Here is a 15,650-nt window from a genome sequence, read left to right as displayed (position 1 = left end):
ACTAATTCAAGTGATATTCATATGAGAGTAACAAAGTTAATTTTCATTTACGATACCCTTTGTATGTGGCGTGACAGTTAAAGATACCACAGATGCGATATTTTAGCATAAATCCCCGATAGAAACTTCATCGTTGATGAAGCATCTTTGACAAAATAGCTAATAGGAAACGTATTACCAGAAAGAAATGGCGGTTGTAAATCCGCCACCTGATAATTACGTACCATAAGTGCACAGTAGGCTTTCAGGTCGTAAAAGTCACGGTGGAACACTAGTAACTCTTCTACCCCTATACATGCATCCATTATGACGCCATATAAACGATACTCACCATGACAGGGTATGCTAAAAAGAACGGCAAGATTTGCAAAGACAGCCCCTTCTGTCCAGTGACCAGGTCTAGAAGATATGAAGATAACTGGTTGACTAAATTTACCTGTGAATCATACTCTTGGCTGGTCCCTGCAATACACGCTGCAATTCCTTCAACATTAAACCCAACTCTTTAATAGTGAACTCAATATTGGAGTAACCGCGTAGCGAACAGGCCTTCGCCATTTGCCTCGCTCTTCGATGGTATACATAGTACCCATATGGCCATGGAGTTGAGTTGAGTATAATACTTTTAGTTACATTTTGCGATATTTTTGGATACACCCAAATGATAAAAAGTACTGCATAGCGCAGATGTTTAAACACATAAACCGGCAGTATGGAGGTACTGCTGTGATATGATATTACTGCTTCTGGAGTAACATCAGATTGTTGTGCCATGTTTTGGGGTGTATATAACGAGAATTCACTTCTCAATACCTTTTGTGCATCCTCGGATATCCCCTGCGCATTTTTGAGGATGTAATTAATTAGTTGTTCTTCTCGAAGGGGTTCACCAGTAAAACACTTGGCATCCTCAACATAAGCGGCAGGCATAGCACCCCCTGCAAATTCTTCATCTGACGTGGGTATCATGAGAAATTTAATTCCGGTTACTCTTCTCAATAAACACAATAACAGTACATACGGCTCTAGAACGACCGTTACCCGTTTGTCATTTTGCAAGTCGTTACCATCATCCGTTTCTTGTTTGGGAGGTAGCCAATATCTATTATAGTGCACTACTATCTGCCTTTCAGATTTAGGTATTTCCTGTTCTTCTTTACGAGGGGGGTAATAACCCCTTAGCCACTGAATCGGTCCCATGCGATTATCTAGATATGCCAGATTGCGACAGCATATGAACGGTAGATGTAACGATCAACTACGATTTAGATATCAGATCGTGTATATAAGAGCGCCGTCAACAACAGCATGGCCACATCCTGCGACTGGAAGGTCTGGGTTACTAAGAATGTTATATAAGCCAGTCACTATCACTTACTTTTGAAGCATAGTTTCTATAACTCCACATGAATTACATTCAATTCGCTTGAACCGTCTACCTACCCAACCGCAACCTGATTTGTCGTTACACACTCGTATAACGTCTTCCTACCTATTTGGGGGTTATCACAATTACATTGCTGCAAATATTGATTCAACAACTTGGTACGTAACGTACCTCACAATACAAATTATCACTCATTAACGTTCCCTTTGTGTGTGAAGTAAAGGCATTTACACACCCATTCTGTGTCGCTTTGCAGCATAGTTGGCACACTGCTTCTGTACAGAATTGAGCTCGCACATTACAGTTTTGACGGATCTGCAACACCAAACCAATTATCGTCAGCAAAGCGATTCGAGCCACTTTATACATTTTAGTCCAACGACATCAGCGTACTATATCAGTGGCATTGCAACTACTTATGTCCAGTAAGAAAATATGCACTTAATTCTAATTTTATTTATATTTTCGTACTGGATGTTGGAATTTGTAATTGATTATTGGTACACATCTAGTTATGTGCAATACTTATTGTGTTGGGTAAACCCCTATGAAGATCCGTCATACTAGAGAGGTGTAACACTAGGATTATATAAATACGTTTTCGATGTAGGAGGAGATGCATAATGTGTAAATATCAATTCCAGCCAACGTTTTCCTGAGGATATGAATTAGGCACAATAATTCGCAAATGTGTGATTAGCAAACGTCTGCCCTGATCCACAGTATATGTGTAATGTACCTTAATGCTTGCCAGTATAAGACAATGTGTCTTCGTATGGAAATCAAGATATTAATTGTAACCTAGACATTGTGTTGACCAATTCGATTGACAGACTGCGTAGCGTACAGTTACATGATTACGTGCCATCTCACTACACACATTGTGTTTTTTAATGATTTAGTTATCCATAATAATCTTATTTGCCACCTCAGGTTATTTGTTAGCATTTCCCCACAATTGCCAAGACAGCCTGCCTTTGCTTGTTGATTGACCCCTTTTCTACTGTTATATATTACACCATTATAGACTGATCAATTTCTGGTGTTATTGGGTTCCACATAATTTGTGGAATCCTTGATAGAGAGCTGATTCATCGTTGCATTGGCGTCGCGTGCCTATTACTAGGTTATCGTCAAACGTCATTACTTGTTTATTGACAGCGAATTATAGGTTGCCCGATGTTTTGTAATTGTTTATTTTAAGCTAATAGACATATAACGATGACATTGTTAAGCAGATTTTTTTCTCTAGGCTCACCAGCCTGTCGTCTGGGTCTAGTTCAACGCAGTTTGACGACTTCTCGTAACTTACGATCTAAGGTTCAAGGTGATGTTGTTGGTATTGACCTTGGTACTACCAACAGTTGTGTTGCTGTTATGGAAGGTTCTGTTCCTAAGGTCATTGAGAATTCCGAGGGTATGAGGACTACACCTTCTGTGGTTGCTTTCACAGATGACGGTCAGCGCCTTGTAGGTGTGGTAGCAAAGCGTCAGGCTGTAACAAACCCTGAGAACACGGTGTTCGCCACTAAAAGATTCATTGGCCGCCGTTTTGACGATGACGTCACGAAGAAGGAGCAAAAGACCCTTCCCTACAAGATAGTCCGTGCATCGAATGGTGATGCTTGGATTGAAGCTCAGGGTAAACAATATTCCCCTAGCCAGATTGGCGCTTGCATCCTCTCAAAGATGAGGGAGACGGCTGAGGCACACCTTGGTAGGAAAGTAACTAAGGCTGTTATTACTGTGCCTGCATATTTCAACGACTCACAGAGGCAGGCTACCAAGGACGCTGGCAAAATTGCTGGTTTGGACGTTTTAAGGATTATTAACGAGCCGACTGCCGCTGCTTTGGCTTTCGGTCTTGAGAAAAATGACGGAAAGACTATCGCTGTATATGATTTAGGTGGTGGTACTTTTGACATTTCAATATTGGAGATCCTTGGTGGTGTTTTTGAGGTTAAGGCTACCAACGGCAATACTTCTCTCGGTGGTGAGGACTTTGACCAGCGCATTCTTAAATACTTAATATCGGAATTTAAGAAGCAGCAGGGCATTGACTTGACCAATGATAAGTTGGCTCTACAGAGGTTGCGTGAGGCTGCAGAGTCTGCCAAAATTGAGTTATCGAGCAAGACTCAGACTGAAATCAATTTGCCTTTCATTACTGCTGATATGAGTGGCCCCAAGCATATGCAGTTCAAGCTTACCCGTGCCAAGCTTGAGGAGATTTGTGATGATTTGCTCAAGGGCACCATTGAACCTTGTGAGAAATGCCTAAAGGATGCCGGTGTATCATCGAAGGACTTAAATGACATCATTTTAGTTGGAGGCATGACTCGTATGCCACGTGTTGGTGACATTGTCCAACGTATATTTGGCAAGGAAGCTTCCAAATCCGTCAACCCTGATGAGGCTGTGGCTATGGGTGCTGCTATTCAGGCTGGTGTTCTTAAGGGTGAGATTAAAGATTTGCTTCTTTTGGATGTTTGCCCTCTTTCATTGGGTATAGAAACTCTTGGTGGTGTTTTCACCAGGTTGATCAACCGTAACACAACCATTCCCACTAAGAAGAGCCAGATATTCTCTACTGCTGCCGACAATCAAACACAGGTTGGTATTAAGGTATACCAGGGTGAGCGTGGTATGGCTGCTGACAACCAATTGCTCGGTCAATTTGAACTTGTTGGTATTCCTCCGGCACCCCGTGGTGTTCCACAGATTGAGGTCACTTTTGATGTAGATGCCAATGGTATCATGAACATTAGTGCCGTTGACAAGTCTACCGGCCGCAAGCAGGAGATAACTATTCAGAGCAGTGGCGGTTTGAGTGACGAGCAGGTGGAACGCATGGTTAAGGATGCTGAAGCTTTCAAGCAATCTGATGAGCAGCGCAAGCTTTTAGTTGATGCTCGCAATGAAGCTGAAACTCTTTGTTACTCCGTTGAGAAGCAGTTGAGTGATTTCAAGGACAAGATTTCTGAGGAAGACAAGAAGGGTCTTGAGGAGCAGCTTGCCAACCTTCGGGAGCAGATGTCCAGTGAAGACATCGATAGTCTGAAGGAATGCCACAAGCGTCTTCAGGAGTTGTCATGGAAGGTATCTCAGCAGATGTACCAGGGCAACCAGCAAGCGTCTGAGAAGTCCGGTTCTGACAGTGACCCTGAATCTGAAGAAAAGAAGTGAGTCACTTTGGTAGCATTCCAATATTCCGCGTTGAGTAACGAGTTGTCTAAATGTTCACACTACACGTTTATAAGAATCACCGAACAAACACTCATTGGCTAAATATAGCGATAATTACTGATATTAGCAATACATGTCCATTGCATATACAGTTGCAGTACAACGGCACCGGTTAATACGACCGGATACACACCATATCTATAAAATAAGGATCACAACGCACTTCGGATGCAACGCTGATGGTACCAGTGGTTGTGAGTGTCGTGTGAATTTGCTTATGCATTCGCGATGTGGAAACATTTGCATCAGCCCTTTTGTTGGTGCATTTGGTGTTGTTTTCATTGGCAAAACACGCAACTGTACCCTTGAAATGCTTGGAGATATATTCAGGGTAGTAGTCTACCTCATTTTTATTTCCGTGCAGTTTAAGGTCAACTTCTTGAGATGTTTGGTTCATTTTGGCTGACAAGCACGCTCTAAGACTCCTTGGGGATTTTGATCTTGTTATATACGCTAGGTTAGCACCATCATCAAAATGATTCCAATTTAGCTTAACCTTGCTACGTACGGGTTTCGCAATATAAACATCCCTGTTGCGCAATTTGGCTGTTGGGATATTTGTTACCGGGCTATTTGACATAGAACTGTTAAATAATTCCCTTGTTTCCGGTGTGCACAAAAACCTCTGATCTAGGTATTCCGCATCCACTGCCTTGATTGCCTTCTTAACTTTCGTGTTATATGCATCATCTATTCCATATAAGGAATATTGGTCTTCCAAATCACTAAACTTAGCTGCGTGCATCGTGAAAAACAAGTTATATACTTTGAGAAAGTTGAGTAGCGTTTGTAGTTGTGGCATGTTCCATGATCTATACAAGTTTGGACATTTAATACCTAATATATGGTGGTACACGCACAAACTTTGACGAACTGTTCGTAACACTTCCATAAGTCTATGGGCACCTTCACCAGATCCCTGGAGTTTCAAATCAGTTTCATGTAACATGGGTTTGTAAGTGCCCTGCTTTGCGATTGCCAGTTCAGAAGACGTCTTTAGTGTCTCATTCAACGCGTTTTTTGGAGGCGATGCACCTAGTACTTGCTGGTGTTGAGTTCTGTTTTTCCTATCACTCCGGCTATCTCCAAGTTTTAGGTATTTGAAGTTGGATCCCAACGACGGATCATAGAGAAATTTACTCTGGCTATTGTCGGTAATTTCATTTAACTTTAAACTAGCACTATGATCGATTAGCGGAAGTACTAGGGTATCCGCCATGCCATCTTTATGCTTAGCCTGTGAAACCATTTTCCCTGTGATATACGATGACATTTTGATCATCTCCAGGACCCGTGAACACATGATGACAATACATTTCTGCATTAGTTCGGCAAGTGAAAAGTCTGGTATATTTTTGGTGGATGTACAAAACCACATAACTACTTTCGCAAGTCCTTTTGGTGACATGAGGTTTACTTTTGCCAGCAGTGCGGTTATTAATTTAGTTTCAAGCTGTACCTCGGATTTTGGAGTGATCAGCTGATGGTACATCATAGGATCCATCACAGTAAGCAGATGAAACAATTCTTCAATCTCTTGTGCCGACGCATTGCTGATTATATATGGAAGACGCCTCTGTACGATATAACGCACCCACTGTTGTCCAGGACCCTTAAGCTCTGGGTCTGTGGTAAGTATTGCCTTCAATAGTTTCATAAGCATCCCGAGGTTGCATTTATTCATATTGCGAGTTGCTACATTGTTATTACATCTCTCTACGTGAGCAACGCTATACCTACTAATAAAAGCCTCTAGTAAGTTACCAAGGTGTTCGTGGCTAAGGTTGGTTAGGGCACCCATGATATCACAGATATCACGGCTGGGCACTGTGTCCATTCCCCAAACATCCTTTTCTGACAAACAATTTTCACCAATCAAGGCTGACGTAATGCCATCCAAGAATTCCGGATGGCTAACGTTAATTTGAACCATGATATTCAATATATCTACGACACATTTCCAAGGAAGATTGCATTTTGCTAATGCATCGAGCAATATGTACACTGCACCGTAGCATCCATTTATTCCAGACGATATTTGATTAGCCAGGTATTCCAAGCAACCTATCAGTACTTGAGGTGCTAGATTTTGGGCATTTTCTGTGATTTCCTTTATAAGGTATTTCGTGAAGCTTTTGTTGGCACAATTCAATTTAAGCACAGTTGTTGCAAATTCAGGCAACACAGCTCCTTGTACAGCTGATATATGTTCAGTTATATATTTGGCACATTTAATTGATTTGTCTCTTACTGCATTAGCGATATGGTTTATACGTTCATCACTACGATGTCTTAAAACCGGAAGTTTAGCTGATAGAATGGCTTCACATGACTTGATAACTTCCAACAATAGTCGAATATCAATTTGCGGTAACGTTTCTCTCGACTTTTCTAGAATATCTAGCAGCTTATATATATGTGGATATGCAGTTACAAACCCAGAGTTCGTCAGTTGGCTAAGAGTTAGGCAAGCATACCTAACGGTTGTACTATCATATATTAATAGCGCTGATCCTTGGTTAGGATTGACATAATGATCCAGAGAGAATGATTCCCGATGTATTCTCAGCATGCGTAGAAAAGGATTATTTTTATTAATTTTTCCTGCGGCTAATCTACATATAAGTCCAGTCAAAAGATACGGCTTTCTTGGGGCAACTATATAAGCAATTCGCCATAAGCTGTTATTTCCTTTTAGATTCATTTTTCAAGATTGCCTTAAGGCAATGATTTCCCAAGGTGTTGCTTGAGGATAGTTTGTGCAGCATCAATTCGCTCCACTAGGTATGGAGACCCCTGGAACGTATTAGATGCCATGTTTATGCTGCGTAGACGTTGATGTGCGCGTTCCACCTCTTCTAAAGCTATGCCTTTTGTAGATGGTAGTCCCAGTATTTTGACAGCCTCTTCAGGTGACATATGTCTACGAATTACAGAACTTCCAATTGCATTATTGTGAGCTACGGACTCTCTATACGCGTTAAGTGTAGCCTTCACAATGCTTCCACCCGCTATCCACAGTACCTGAGTTACAACTCGTGCTAGCGGTCGTAAAGGTATCATTATGCTGAGGCTATAGCCATTTTAGAGCATATCTCCACATCACATTTCTATTCTATCGTTTCTCTATCCTCATTCCATACGTTACAATCCAAACGTATTTTCCAGCTAGTACTGTGATCAGAAATTAAACACTTCCTCTTGGAATAAATAAAGGTTTTGGAACGTATTGGCCTTAATATCCAACTTCGTAACAACCCTGGCCTAAACAATTACTAACAAATTAAAAACTGGGTGGAAGTACTCATAAATTTCAAAATATGGATCTAATTTCGGTTAGGAGCTTCGCGCGATGTAACTGTGAATCACGCCTTCTTCTACAAATTATCCGTCAAAGGTATTATTTTGACCACAGTTAACGCTCAACAGTAGATTTTACGTAAAAATAGATGCTTATTGATTAACTATATTGAATGTTTGAAAATTTGATTTGTATGTGTGGTTAATTGCGTGGGTCCATCAGTTTACGAGTTTCCTAAACGTTTATCAGTGACTACACCTGCCATTTTAAAAATCAGAAATACTTGTAATCCAACTGGAGAATCAGTTACTAAGATTTCATCCTTGCTGATGGGACTCGTTTGTTATAATGGCAGACAACAACCAGAATATTGAACAATGGAAGATCAAGCAGCTTATTCGTTCACTTGAGGCTGCTAAGGGGTATGTTTGTGCAATTTTCTAAAGTAAATGAACTACTTACCACTGTTTTTATCGCTTATATTTATCGTTTTGGCTGTAAATAATCTTTCTATAGGAATGGAACGAGTATGATTAGTCTAATTATTCGTCCTAAAGATGAAATTCCTCGTATTAACAAGATGCTTGCTGATGAGTACGGTACTGCTTCGAACATTAAGTCTCGCGTGAACCGTTTATCTGTGCTTGGTGCTATTACGTCTACGCAGCAAAGTAGGTTTACATCTCTTTGTAATCATGTTGTACAGAGCTGAAGTTATACAATCGTACTCCTCCAAATGGTCTAGTTCTTTACTGTGGTACTGTTATAACTGACGACGGTAAGGAGAAGAGAGTATCACTTGACTTTGAGCCATTTAAGCCTATTAACACTTCATTATATTTATGTGACAACAAATTCCACGTTGAAGCTTTGAAGGAGTTGCTTGAATGTGATGACAAGTTTGGTTTTATTGTTATGGATGGTAATGGAGCGCTGTATGGTACCATTCAGGGTTCATCCAAGGAGATTCTCCACACCTTTAGTGTCGATTTACCTAAAAAGCATGGTAGGGGTGGTCAATCTGCGTTACGTTTTGCACGTTTGCGTATGGAGCGCCGTCATAACTATGTGCGAAAGGTGGCTGAGAACGCTGTGCTCATGTTCATCACTAATGACAAGGTGAATGTAAGTGGTCTTATATTGGCTGGAAGTGCTGATTTTAAGAATGACTTGATGGGTTCTGACATGTTTGATCAACGTCTTGCTGCTAAGGTACTAAAGATTGTTGACGTTTCGTATGGTGGTGAGAATGGATTCCAACAGGCCATTGAGTTATCCGCTGAGTGTTTGAGTAATGTAAAGTTTATTCAGGAGAAGAAGTTGATTACCCGCTTCTTTGAGGAGATTTCTACTGACACCGGTAAATACATCTTTGGGGCTAAGGAAACTATTGAAGCATTGGAGAACGGTACCGTTGAGACCTTGTTAGTTTATGAGGCTCTTGAGGTAGTTCGTGTTGTTCTCCACAACCCTGTTACTGGTGAAGATTCGGTAATATTCCTGAATGATGCGAATGAGCGTCGGGATGAGGAGTTCAAGGACACTAAGAACAATGTTGACCTTGAGACTGTTGAGCGCAAGCTGCTTACGGAGTGGATTGTTGAGAATTATTCGAACTACGGTGCAGCGTTACACTTTGTCAGTAACAAATCGCAAGAAGGTGCACAATTTCAGATGGGTTTTGGTGGTATAGGCGGTTTCCTTCGTTACCGTCTGGACATGACTGAGTACTACGACGACCAGCTGGAAGACGATGACAACTTTATGTAAACGGTTGCTGTCAATCATTATAGAAAAATGTCATTTGCTTTACACTCGGCACATTGTTCTGAAGTCAGATCTATCATTATTGGGTGTTCTTTTGATTTTATAATGATAGCAAGCTAGTGTAAAGTGCGTTCAGCAGTTGGTATGGGAGTAGTGTTCCTTCTTCTGAAAGCCGTGACGTGATGTTCGTCACTATTTTAGTTGTTTGGAAGGGAAGTTGTCTGTTTGACTATGAATCGCAGCACTATGGGACTTACTTTAAGAGGTCCAAGTGTAGTATGGCTTCATCTCCTGGCCACATATGCTGTGTTTGAGCCATTTGTGAGGTAAAGAATGGTATTTCATTACGCGGCACTCCCAAAGGGGGTGGTATAGATGCCTCCATCGTTGTTTGCACCGTTTTGAAGAATTGGAACGGTTGTGACTCAGGAATCACTACTAGTATCACACTTCCATCGGCGCAGAAACCCATCTGTATAAGTTTTTTATGATGATATGCATGTAACTTACGCTTCCTGATAATGGTGAAATATATCGGAAATCCTGTTCTCTGCGTATGAAATGTGTTACCCTTGTAGGCAGGCGCACTGCTGCTGTGACTACGAGTGTATCTCGCCCTCCAGCCTCGCTTTCATTTTTGAATAGTATCACATTAGCGAAGTAATCACTAGCTAGTAGTCCAAGAGCATTGGTATTAACCACTGGTGCGCATGAGACTACTGATAGGTCAACTTTCTTGACGGTGGCTCCTATTTTACACAACGTTCTAGAGTCATTTAGTGCATCGTATCTGTACATAAAGAAGTGCAATCCTTGATTAATGTCACATGCCAGGACGTACTTGTCAAATACACATGCCGATGAGACGCATAGCGGTATTTCGGCAAAAGCTCCTCTCACAAACTGTTTTCCGGCTACTTCGTGTACGAAAAGCCTTGGACCTACTGCATGTACAAACAAGCTGAAATTAGGTGCAAAGTGTGTCACAGTCCATCTCCCACTTTCTTCATTTCCGTATATCATTACACTGTCAGATTTGCCAATGTTTGCCACATCTTCTTGGAATTTGAAATTTGGTCGGAATATAAGATCGAAGTCTGTATTAAGTGACGTGAGGTATGTTACCGGTCCTGGGAAAATTCTTTTACAATATTGGTTGAGTACAGCACAATTTACTGATCGTCTCATTACGGCATCATTGTGGTCACCTGTTACATTTCCGTTCTCTGGTTGTTTCTGGAACATTGATTGCAGGTCGATAACCACAACATCACCTTTAGATTCTACGTTTTCTCCTAAATTTGTGCATGTTCCAATGAGTAGATACTCTCTATTTCCTATAATTCCGAAAGTCATTGATAGTACGGATTCCATGGGTTCTACTTCATACTCTCCAACCCAGTACTGCAGGTTTCCCATATGCAGTACCAGAACTGTATCTCTCCACAAGGGTTGCGTTTTATCTGGTTGCTCTGGCATTAGTCCTAAAGTTTGTATTAAGTTGCATATCTGTTTATTGGGTTCAACTATATCCGTAGGTTTCGTTCCTGTTGGTAATTGTTCTGTTTCAAGTTGTCTTAGTTGCAGGTTGATACGTTCATTAAGTACTGTAACCAACTCTTCTTTTACTGGAACTGGTCTTTGTATTACTAATGCCACTAGTCTCCCGCACATTACGTGTTGCATATCTTTTCCAACAGGTAGGGTAGCAATGGTGGCATTTCGATTCGCTCGTATTACTCCGTTAGTGAGATAGTAGTTTTTATGTGACACTGCGACTAGTTTACCTCTCATATCACCCAATTTTACTTTTTGTGATATAAATTCATCATTAAATTCCAGTCCTCCAGCATGTTCACTAAGTCTCTCACAACTAAGTTTGGCATTTAACGTGAGTTCATCTTCTGATTGCAATGCACAGAATAAGGGGTTGTATGTAGTTTCCAGTTGTCGTTTTGCAGGTAGGTATTCTGGGTCATCAGAGCCTGCTACTATTTGCTGCAGGCTTATATCACGATTGATATTAGTATTTTGTTGCAACGCTCCTGGGACACAGAGTACCATGGTTCCTGGCAGTGTCATGAATACAACATATCGTGAATAGGCTCTCTCGTGGTTTACTATGCTGAATAGTGATACTATTCTTGCTTCTGCTTCTCCTAGTACAGTGTCCATATCCAATACGTTTTCCATTTCATATTCATGGATTGCGAGTTTATTCGCTACTGATGTGAGTCTCAGGCATGGCGGGGTGAAATCTTTCCACCTTTTATGTATAACATCAACGGCCGCTTTAATCTCTGTATTGTTGGCAATACTTGATCGTGTCAGTGGCTTGGCTCCCATACTCAGTTCCGTGCTTTCAGCGTTGACGAGGTAATACATTGCATCGTTAGTTGAAACGTGTGGATATACTACTGTTGCATGGTTCAAGTCACATTCTTCAAGATCCTGGGCACTAGTTCCATTGAATATCGGTTTACTTATGCATTTATTTATCCAATGGTTTTTATTCAATTGCATAAATAGGTGCTGTTGTGAGTTGTGTATCGTTACATTTACAATTGCACTTGGCACTGGGTTTACGAACTTATGATATATGATTTGAAACGCATATTCGTTACAATTCAGCAAATATGCCCTATATATCAACAAAGGCCTCCCTGTCATCATGATGACCAGTGTTGGTCCTACATCCGTGGCTGCAATATCCAGCATTTGTACGGCTATAATATACTCCATTGTAGATTCGTGTGCGCGTAACTTATTCCAGCGACTAACGGTAGCAGCTATAGTTTCCTGCGATGGTAGATATTGACAACTTTTCTTAACATTTTGTGATTTCTCATTGGAATCTGCATTCAACTTTGTGTCAGTTTCATCAGATTTTACAGCTGTCATCTTTTTAGCCTTCTTCCGCGTTTGTTTTGTACTTACTTTGTGTACATCGGTGGGATCAGGCGTTTGGTCTTGCAGTGGCCTACCTTTTGTTGAGGATACATTAGTATCATTCCTTGGTCTCAGCGTTTGTATATTCATCTGTACAGTTTCATCATTGAACAGTTGGGGATAAACTTGATTCAGATCTTTGAGTGCAAATATACGTTCCAGAGTATCCTTTCGATAGCACAGCAGAGTGCTATTGTTTGTCAAAAGTAATATGCATACATTTCCGAATACATTGTTCAACCTATTTGGTTTGTATATCCCTATATGGCTTATATCGTCGTTTCCTATTTTTATTGTAGCGTCGACAGCGGGCCCATTTGCATCGTTTGTAATTGTAAGCATGTATGCATTACCATTGGTTGAGAGGCACAATATGGTATCATCCAGTATTTCAGCTGAGCGTATGTGTCCCGACATGTACTTCAACATGTCTATAGTGCATACCTGGTCACAGTTTAGAATATCCATAAAAACCGCTTTTGTTGGCGTTACCTGTACTATATACGTGTTATCTAGTACAGTGGCGTATGCCAATGTATGTTCTGCAGTTTCGATGGTTGTGTCCACAGTACTGTCCAATCCTTCTGGATGCACTTGTGTCTTGCGATCGGATCTGCATTTAGCCTTTATATCTAATAGTTCTTCATTTAGCTTAACATAGGCTGTTGACCCATTGCAGGTTAGCAACATATATGTATCATTGTTACTGTATCTTTTCAAATGTGTTCTTTTATTGCTGTTATATTCCAGCGGTAAAATTGTCGTTCCGCTTTGCAGTGGCACGGAAATAACTGTATGTAGTGGGTACTTCTCCATGAGCACTGTCAGCTTGCTATCGTCGCATAGCCCTACTATGGACTGTTGTTTAGGCCACTGGTAGTCAACAGTGGCAACATCTATCATCTGTCTATCATTAACGGCCCAGGGTCGTCTTTGTGGTTTAAATTTCTGTGTTATTCGATCTTTGGGCGGTATTTTGTCATTATCAATACCGCTTCTACTTGGCTTGATGCAACCTATTTGCCACAATTCGGGTAATGTAACATTTTTTGGATCGCGAATAGCTCCTTGGTTGCCTATGATGTATATTGGTTCTAGTACTCCACATTCAGTCGATTCCATAAAGTCTTTGTATGAAGCTGTAATGTTGAATTTAATTTTTGTTGGTATTTCAGGTATGTTTACCTCTCGCAGTTCAACAGGTCCATCATCTTGTATGACACCTTTGTTAAACCCTGGTGGCACGGTTGCTAAGAACCGTCCTATTGCCACTCCGTTTCCTGTAGCTACAAAATGCAAAGCTTCATCTATGGTTACAAACTGGGACGACGTTACTTCAAAGTCTAGTACCCCTAACGTAGTCCAGTATATATTTTGTAGGACTCCTTCAGCATCGGTAACAGGTTTTCCAATGTACATGGTTCCTCTTTTTCTAGGCATCAGTATAAACATGTTGTTTAGCGTGCTTATTACATAATCTCGCAAGTCAACGCTAAGGTGCATGGCATCCAGGAACTTATATTGGTATCCTCTGTAATATGTGTCATCAAAACGCGTATTTACCAATCCAAGTGGCGACATAAACTGCCAACAAAGCGTGGGTGACATTAAAGTAGTCCATAACAAAAAGTCCAATGTGCGTAATATAAAGCTGGGTGCTCCGTGTACCGACGTTGGCACTCCCACTACTGCTATAGTATCCATTGGTAGTTTATCAACTCGGTGTATCACGTTACATGATCGTGTCCTAGTATCTACGACGACTGCCACAAAGCTCATTCCTCCTATTACGTAATCTGGTCCGTCCATTGCGTGTGTTCCTATAGTTTCAGGTTTTGTTGCCATAAGTATCCCCAAGATGCAGTTATTACAGCTTTTTACGAAATCTAAACCTCTTAGAAAGTATCTATCATCACAGAATCCTAATTTTACGTCGATATCTAGTTCTATCACACTGTCTACTCGTAGCCAAGGTACCATGGTAATGCTATGTTGATCTGATTCCGTTTGTCTCGTTCCAGATTCCTGATGCTCCGAGTATGGATTATGTGTATAATCGGTAACTAAGGGTGGCAGGGTAAATATAGAACCAATTTGTACCAGGTAAATTAGACGTTCGTTATGGCACAGTGCGATTAAAACACTATGTCCAAAGTTGAGCGATCGTTTTTGATCTATGGATCGTTGCGATATTATCTTCCATTTATGTACTTGTGCAACTGCGACGTGTGTTTCTTTGATTGTTGTAATACGCTGCTTCTCCATGAGTGGCAGTGATGCATATTGTTCATTATCTTTGAGGTCAAGCTTTCGATCAAAAATGTGTAATGACAGCGTGACAAAAGTGTTTTGCAGTGTATTGAATCCAGATATTACCATACGCCCGTTATTGAATACCAACAACAAGGCACTAGTTGCGTGTATGTGTTCTGAGTTCGTTTGTGATTCATTCGTATCTGCGCTGTCGACATCGATACTACCATGATCATGAGCATTCAGATTTACATCAACATCTTGGCAGGATCGCACAGCTTCTGTGCTATCTTCGTCTTTGTGATAGCTATGGAATACAATGTCTGGTATAACGTGGGCTGAGATTGGTGCGTCCATGAGCGTTGTTTCCGCAACGAAACGCAACGATTCTTTTGATACATGACGCCCAAAATCACGTTGTGCATCTTGATTGGTGATATTGCTATGCTTCTGGTAGAGACTTGGTTCGCATGGCACTGCCTCGTTATGTGACGTTGACAACATGGTATATAATACCAATTGTCTACCTCTGACGATTACCACATCGTGTGAGTCCGGATATCTGAAATTGGCACAAAGTAAGTTATCCGATGCTGATGCATGTGCCAGGGTGGCATATGCCATACGCGAATCAACTCCCATATTGAAACAATCCTGCGGCTGGTTCACTTAAACAACCCTTTAAGTGACGAGCCCCTTTAGGTGGCTCTATATGATGACAGGAATCTTCAAAGCATCATGTGAATC

The 15,650-nt window shown here is 41.0% G+C and overlaps 7 protein-coding genes across 7 annotated transcripts; 2 read left to right on the top strand and 5 right to left on the bottom strand.

Moving 5' to 3' along the window:
* Positions 1-33: 33 nt before the first annotated feature.
* BBOV_IV003500 (uncharacterized protein) lies at positions 34-1,232 on the bottom strand. Its single transcript, XM_001609464.2, has 3 exons — positions 437-1,232; positions 332-399; positions 34-289 (listed from the first exon to the last, which is right to left on the bottom strand). Exons 1-3 carry the CDS (start codon positions 1,198-1,200, stop codon positions 78-80), a joined length of 1,044 nt encoding a protein of 347 aa, XP_001609514.2. The 5' UTR covers positions 1,201-1,232; the 3' UTR covers positions 34-77.
* Positions 1,233-1,270: 38 nt separating this feature from the next.
* On the bottom strand, positions 1,271-1,826 carry BBOV_IV003495 (uncharacterized protein). Its single transcript, XM_051767056.1, has 4 exons — positions 1,559-1,826; positions 1,493-1,520; positions 1,379-1,454; positions 1,271-1,342 (listed from the first exon to the last, which is right to left on the bottom strand). Exons 1-4 carry the CDS (start codon positions 1,754-1,756, stop codon positions 1,273-1,275), a joined length of 372 nt encoding a protein of 123 aa, XP_051623583.1. The 5' UTR covers positions 1,757-1,826; the 3' UTR covers positions 1,271-1,272.
* A 584-nt stretch (positions 1,827-2,410) lies between these two features.
* On the top strand, positions 2,411-4,658 carry BBOV_IV003490 (putative heat shock protein 70 (HSP70)). The gene has a single exon (XM_001609463.2). It carries the CDS (start codon positions 2,609-2,611, stop codon positions 4,571-4,573), a length of 1,965 nt encoding a protein of 654 aa, XP_001609513.1. The 5' UTR covers positions 2,411-2,608; the 3' UTR covers positions 4,574-4,658.
* A 47-nt stretch (positions 4,659-4,705) lies between these two features.
* BBOV_IV003480 (uncharacterized protein) lies at positions 4,706-7,305 on the bottom strand. Its single transcript, XM_001609462.2, has one exon. The coding sequence runs from the start codon at positions 7,203-7,205 to the stop codon at positions 4,746-4,748; it is 2,460 nt and encodes an 819-aa protein (XP_001609512.1). The 5' UTR covers positions 7,206-7,305; the 3' UTR covers positions 4,706-4,745.
* Positions 7,306-7,311: 6 nt separating this feature from the next.
* On the bottom strand, positions 7,312-8,072 carry BBOV_IV003470 (uncharacterized protein). Its single transcript, XM_001609461.2, has one exon. It carries the CDS (start codon positions 7,694-7,696, stop codon positions 7,352-7,354), a length of 345 nt encoding a protein of 114 aa, XP_001609511.1. The 5' UTR covers positions 7,697-8,072; the 3' UTR covers positions 7,312-7,351.
* A 120-nt stretch (positions 8,073-8,192) lies between these two features.
* BBOV_IV003460 (putative peptide chain release factor 1) lies at positions 8,193-10,044 on the top strand. The gene is made up of 3 exons (XM_001609460.2): positions 8,193-8,356; positions 8,451-8,605; positions 8,641-10,044. The coding sequence occupies exons 1-3, from the start codon at positions 8,283-8,285 to the stop codon at positions 9,702-9,704; spliced, it is 1,293 nt and encodes a 430-aa protein (XP_001609510.1). The 5' UTR covers positions 8,193-8,282; the 3' UTR covers positions 9,705-10,044.
* Positions 9,752-15,605, bottom strand: BBOV_IV003450 (CPSF A subunit region family protein). The gene is made up of 3 exons (XM_001609459.2): positions 10,212-15,605; positions 9,959-10,173; positions 9,752-9,922 (listed from the first exon to the last, which is right to left on the bottom strand). The coding sequence occupies exons 1-3, from the start codon at positions 15,543-15,545 to the stop codon at positions 9,802-9,804; spliced, it is 5,670 nt and encodes a 1,889-aa protein (XP_001609509.2). The 5' UTR covers positions 15,546-15,605; the 3' UTR covers positions 9,752-9,801.
* Between the last annotated feature and the right edge of the window lie 45 nt (positions 15,606-15,650).

Source organism: Babesia bovis, assembly GCF_000165395.2.
Source record: "Babesia bovis T2Bo chromosome 4 map unlocalized Chr4_2, whole genome shotgun sequence".
Classification (NCBI taxonomy): domain Eukaryota; phylum Apicomplexa; class Aconoidasida; order Piroplasmida; family Babesiidae; genus Babesia; species Babesia bovis.
Note: the sequence above shows the minus strand (reverse complement) of the source record. Positions and strands in the feature narration are given on the sequence as shown.

Coding starts and splice junctions, on each gene's coding strand:
- BBOV_IV003470 (XM_001609461.2), bottom strand. CDS start 7,696: ATGATACCTTTACGACCGCTAGCACGAGTTGTAACTCAGGTACTGTGG.
- BBOV_IV003495 (XM_051767056.1), bottom strand. CDS start 1,756: ATGTATAAAGTGGCTCGAATCGCTTTGCTGACGATAATTGGTTTGGTG. Junction 1,455..1,492: donor TTGTGATAACCCCCAAATAG/GTAGGAAGACGT, acceptor ACGACAAATCAG/GTTGCGGTTGGGTAGGTAGA. Junction 1,343..1,378: donor ATAGAAACTATGCTTCAAAA/GTAAGTGATAGT, acceptor TAACATTCTTAG/TAACCCAGACCTTCCAGTCG.
- BBOV_IV003500 (XM_001609464.2), bottom strand. CDS start 1,200: ATGGGACCGATTCAGTGGCTAAGGGGTTATTACCCCCCTCGTAAAGAA. Junction 400..436: donor GCCAAGAGTATGATTCACAG/GTAAATTTAGTC, acceptor CATATCTTCTAG/ACCTGGTCACTGGACAGAAG. Junction 290..331: donor TTTTAGCATACCCTGTCATG/GTGAGTATCGTT, acceptor ATGCATGTATAG/GGGTAGAAGAGTTACTAGTG.
- BBOV_IV003460 (XM_001609460.2), top strand. CDS start 8,283: ATGGCAGACAACAACCAGAATATTGAACAATGGAAGATCAAGCAGCTT. Junction 8,357..8,450: donor TCACTTGAGGCTGCTAAGGG/GTATGTTTGTGC, acceptor ATCTTTCTATAG/GAATGGAACGAGTATGATTA. Junction 8,606..8,640: donor TATTACGTCTACGCAGCAAA/GTAGGTTTACAT, acceptor CATGTTGTACAG/AGCTGAAGTTATACAATCGT.
- BBOV_IV003490 (XM_001609463.2), top strand. CDS start 2,609: ATGACATTGTTAAGCAGATTTTTTTCTCTAGGCTCACCAGCCTGTCGT.
- BBOV_IV003450 (XM_001609459.2), bottom strand. CDS start 15,545: ATGGGAGTTGATTCGCGTATGGCATATGCCACCCTGGCACATGCATCA. Junction 10,174..10,211: donor TTTCACCATTATCAGGAAGC/GTAAGTTACATG, acceptor AAACTTATACAG/ATGGGTTTCTGCGCCGATGG. Junction 9,923..9,958: donor CTACACTTGGACCTCTTAAA/GTAAGTCCCATA, acceptor ATAGTCAAACAG/ACAACTTCCCTTCCAAACAA.
- BBOV_IV003480 (XM_001609462.2), bottom strand. CDS start 7,205: ATGCTGAGAATACATCGGGAATCATTCTCTCTGGATCATTATGTCAAT.